This window comes from Sipha flava, unplaced genomic scaffold (assembly GCF_003268045.1).
Source record: "Sipha flava isolate LNK unplaced genomic scaffold, YSA_version1 207_pilon_pilon, whole genome shotgun sequence".
In the NCBI taxonomy this organism is placed as follows: Eukaryota; Metazoa; Arthropoda; class Insecta; order Hemiptera; family Aphididae; genus Sipha; species Sipha flava.
In genome coordinates, this window is record NW_020272813.1 from 1,413,019 (window position 1) to 1,417,210 (window position 4,192).

General features: G+C 26.0%; 1 protein-coding gene across 1 annotated transcript; it reads right to left on the reverse strand.

Annotated features, from left to right (window-relative positions):
- Nucleotides 1-329: 329 nt before the first annotated feature.
- LOC112682609 lies at nt 330-1,948 on the reverse strand. Its single transcript, XM_025553250.1, has 2 exons — nt 1,846-1,948; nt 330-619 (listed from the first exon to the last, which is right to left on the reverse strand). The coding sequence occupies exons 1-2, from the start codon at nt 1,900-1,902 to the stop codon at nt 380-382; spliced, it is 297 nt and encodes a 98-aa protein (XP_025409035.1). The 5' UTR covers nt 1,903-1,948; the 3' UTR covers nt 330-379.
- Between the last annotated feature and the right edge of the window lie 2,244 nt (nt 1,949-4,192).

Here is a 4,192-nt window from a genome sequence, read left to right on the forward strand (position 1 = left end):
TTAATCTTGTCCAATAGATAAAACATTACCTAATATATTATAAAAAAATAATAAATAACATGTTTTTCGATACTTTATCATATGGTGTAGTAAACCATAATTTATTTTTAACAATTTATTTTAAAAAATAATGTTTATTTGATTTATAAAGTAACAAAAATCACAACTTTTTTAAAATGTATTTATGTTACATATAATCTGGTACAATCTTTGCACAGTTTTGTTTAGATACTTATCTAAAAAAAAAAAAAACTATATTTTTTTCTTATTTGAATAAAATAAATGCTGATTTTCATCTTCATCTACGTAATTAATCTACCAATCGTCTGTTATTATTACTTATTTATTTAGTAAAAAAATTATCTTTATGCAACACTGGTTATTTGTAGTACGAGTTCATCCATCCATTGTTCGGTTGCCATCTCCACACCGACTGCGGGTGATACCAATAATCTCCGCCGCGTTGGTACTGCCATCCGTAATTCTCGCCGAACCATCTGCCCCCGGGCGGAGGTCTGGACGGCCTGGGATACTGCTGCCGATACTCGTCTCGTCCGTCACCGCGACGACGTGTGTTTTGGCAGAACACTTGACCGATGACAAGTAATGCAATAATCATCTGTGTAAGGAAATAATATCAAATCAGAAACTCAACGAAAATCGAAAAAATCCGTTGAAACGGGCATGATGGATTTGCTGATTTCAAATAGAAATTAGAAGAAAATAATTATTAACAATTTGAATTGATTATTTAAAATTAAATCTTTCACGTTTCCGACGACACTAGGAACATGGCGAGTACATATTATTACAGTAATTATTAATTTTGTAAAAACTATCAAACTCGTATAATATTAAATTTAGTTGAATAAACGAATTTTGTATTTTTTACACTTATAATGGTTATACGAACAAATATGAAAACCCATATGGATGTAGTTATCAAGCAGAAAAATCCTGTGACAAAAAATCTGATTTTATATCTTCAGAAGTTTCATTTTACAGCCATTTGGAACAATATTCAAGCAATTTATCATTTTTATTGTCATTTGATTATGTTCAAATCTAATTGACGCTTGTGTACCTTGTTTGAGTACAAAAAAAAACATTTTAAAAACGTTAAAAATGTGTATTGAAATTGTTTTATTTAATTATGTAAATATTTTAATGTTAAAGACCCTCATATTTAACACATATAAATATCTAGGTATTTGAAAAAAATCTTTATGAACTTATCGAGAGTCTTAAATTTAAATGTTGATGAAATATTTATTAATTTATTATATACGACTCGCATTATTTAAATATGCAAATTGAAAATTTTGAGATAGGAAAATCAAATGAAAAGCTTTATGATTAATCTCAATCACGGGAATATTCTTTTATAAAATATTTAACAAATTAACAAAGAGGTTTTTTTTATAGAAAAAACGTCAAATAAGCTAATTTTAGGAGTTTTCAGCGGCTAAGGTTATTTTATAGTTTTTAATGAATATAGAACTATGAAATGACTCTCCGAATCATTTAATACTCGTAAAGTCCAAGTATCCATATCCGAGTACCTATTTACTAGTGACCAGAAGAGCGACTTAAACAGAGACGGCAGTCCGGTAAACAATCAATCACTCTGCTTTGCCCATGCTCATTTGTTAATTATTTCTATTAATTAGTCAAAATGTTATTATTATATATTCAATATTAAATATATTAATGTTTTGTAATCTTTAGACTTTTAATATAACAAACGCATTGCAGTCATTTGTCAGAATTTATGTTATTTTATCGGATATCTACGAATAACTAACATTAGAAAGATTAAAAAAAAACTTGTTGGAAAATACTTACAGATAATATTGTGAAGTTCTTCATTTTGTTTAGAAGTAGCTTGAGAAATGAATTCATTTACTGAAGTACTGCGAAATGTTACTGACAATTCGACGAATACTGCTGGATTTTTATACTCATAAAATTGTGTAAAGATAACCTTGGCATTAATCAACAACAATCCAATTAAAAAAAATACAAACATTATAAAATGTGATTTTTCAGGCTTGAGTAAAATGGTGTACACCTTATAAATTAATAATAATTATACTCTGTAATTATTCACAGAGATAATAATTTTCATTTCCTGGAACCCGATAACTCCGTGTCGTATTTTATAATCGACACGGATTATCTGAGGAAATACGCAAAACGACAATAAGTAACATATTTAGTGGATTCTATTTTAAATCGAACTATAAAAGTCGATAAGAACAAATATGTGTCGTTCGTATTTGTTACAATCACGTATTACCTTTTTTAAGAAATTTTTCAATTTTTACAAAAAATGATACTCAACAACTTGGAGTATAAGTTACTTTTAGGGTAAATTTAATATTAGTAGTTTGTCAATATAGGAAAAAATTAAAAATAACAAAACCTTTAACAATAAAATATTTTTTAAGTATGCCATTTTTATCTGATGTCTAATTCAACGAAATACTCTTATTATCAAACAAGTTTATCACAGGATTAAAAAAAAAACACTATTATTGCGAAATTAATGCATTTATCGTTTGACTCGGATTTACAAATTTCTCTTCTTGTCTGTTATGGAGTGTGACCATGATATCCTAACTTAAAACTTTGTATCTTGAAATGTATGTCTAATTATTATTTACAAATATAAAGAATAACCTCAAACTATACTAAAAGGAATTGGAATAAAGATAATTTGCTACATTAAGTTTAATTATATTTTTTTAGAAATAATCAATTCTTTTCTACTTTAAATCGAAAAATATTACTAATCTAATTGATTCTTTCTAAGTAAATCGTAGAACTGATGAGATCTCTCATAATCTATTACGTTGTAGATTAACTCTGAAATTTGAAAGAGTATGATTTGTAGTAATTAATTTACCAATGACGAAAATGAAGACGATTATCGTACACTTTGTTCTAGAATTTAGACTGTGTAACGTGGTGTCTTTAAAAATCTAATAATAAAATCAAGTCATTATAATAAACTTGATGAGATAAAAAAACAGATAAAATGTCAAGGAACAAAGAATTAGGTGGGTATATACTTAAAGTACAATAATTTAAAAGTAATTTTATAATAATAATAAGCGTATCATTTTAATTCATCAAAATCTGGTAGGTACTACATTGTTCATTTTTTTAACCTCATTGACAATGATAACGCACATGGTATGATTAAAATTATTATTTTTTTTTAAAATAATTGTTGTCCCCAAGGTTTTTAAATGATACTTACGTCGTATAGTAAAAACCCTTATGAAATAGTATTTCCAAGAGATACTCTGCAAATACCCAAACAAATAAGTATTTCAAATTTTAATAAACACAACTGACGTTATAATTTCAACATATTGAAAAACATCGAGCCCACAGTATACTTTAATTGTGTTATGCATGTTTCGATTGTTATATTTATTGAACTTTCCGTGGAAAATATAATTTTAGTGATTTTATCGGTAAAGATTATAAACAAGTATATACCAAAATAATTATCTTCGTTAGGACCATTAATACTACCAAATGGTATTATTATATTATAATTTAATGATTTAATATGATTATTATACCGAATAATAAATTTTATCCTAAAAGAACCAAATTTTAGATCTCAAACTCCAACAAATAAGGTCCATTTGTTTCTCAAATTGTACCTAAAATTTTAATTAATACATAATTTTTACTATTTTCAAACTCTAAATGCCTAAGCTACAAAATTGTGTATTACTGTTAGTATCATGATAGTAATTTTCATATTTATGTCTGATCTTTTTTGTTAAAAAATGAATGCAATGTAGAAAATTCAACGAATTATTATTCAAATATTAATACAAATTAATATTTTCTTTCTCTCTGTGAATAATAAATATTGTCTTACTATAGAAATATTGTTTATTTATTTTTAACGTAAATTATAATTATTTTAACACATACATAATTTGTACATTATGAAAGTATTTTTGAGCTTTCACTAATGATTGGCACATGCATTAGTTCACTAATATACTAGTCGGTGTTTATAGTGCACTAACGGGAAATTAGATTTTTGAACTATTGTTTTATCCCCCCTTAATATATTTTACATCAATTGAAAGTATTCTAATCTTAAGTTCATTTACTAATTTTTGTTTGGTATTTGGTATATGTAGAAGTTATTTTGACATCA

What these genes read in the sequence shown, in the direction of transcription:
- LOC112682609 (XM_025553250.1), bottom strand. Translation starts at nt 1,902, where the DNA reads ATGAATTCATTTCTCAAGCTACTTCTAAACAAAATGAAGAACTTCACA. An exon ending in AGAACTTCACAATATTATCT is followed by an intron (nt 620 to 1,845) that starts GTAAGTATTTTC and finishes TTCCTTACACAG; the next exon opens with ATGATTATTGCATTACTTGT.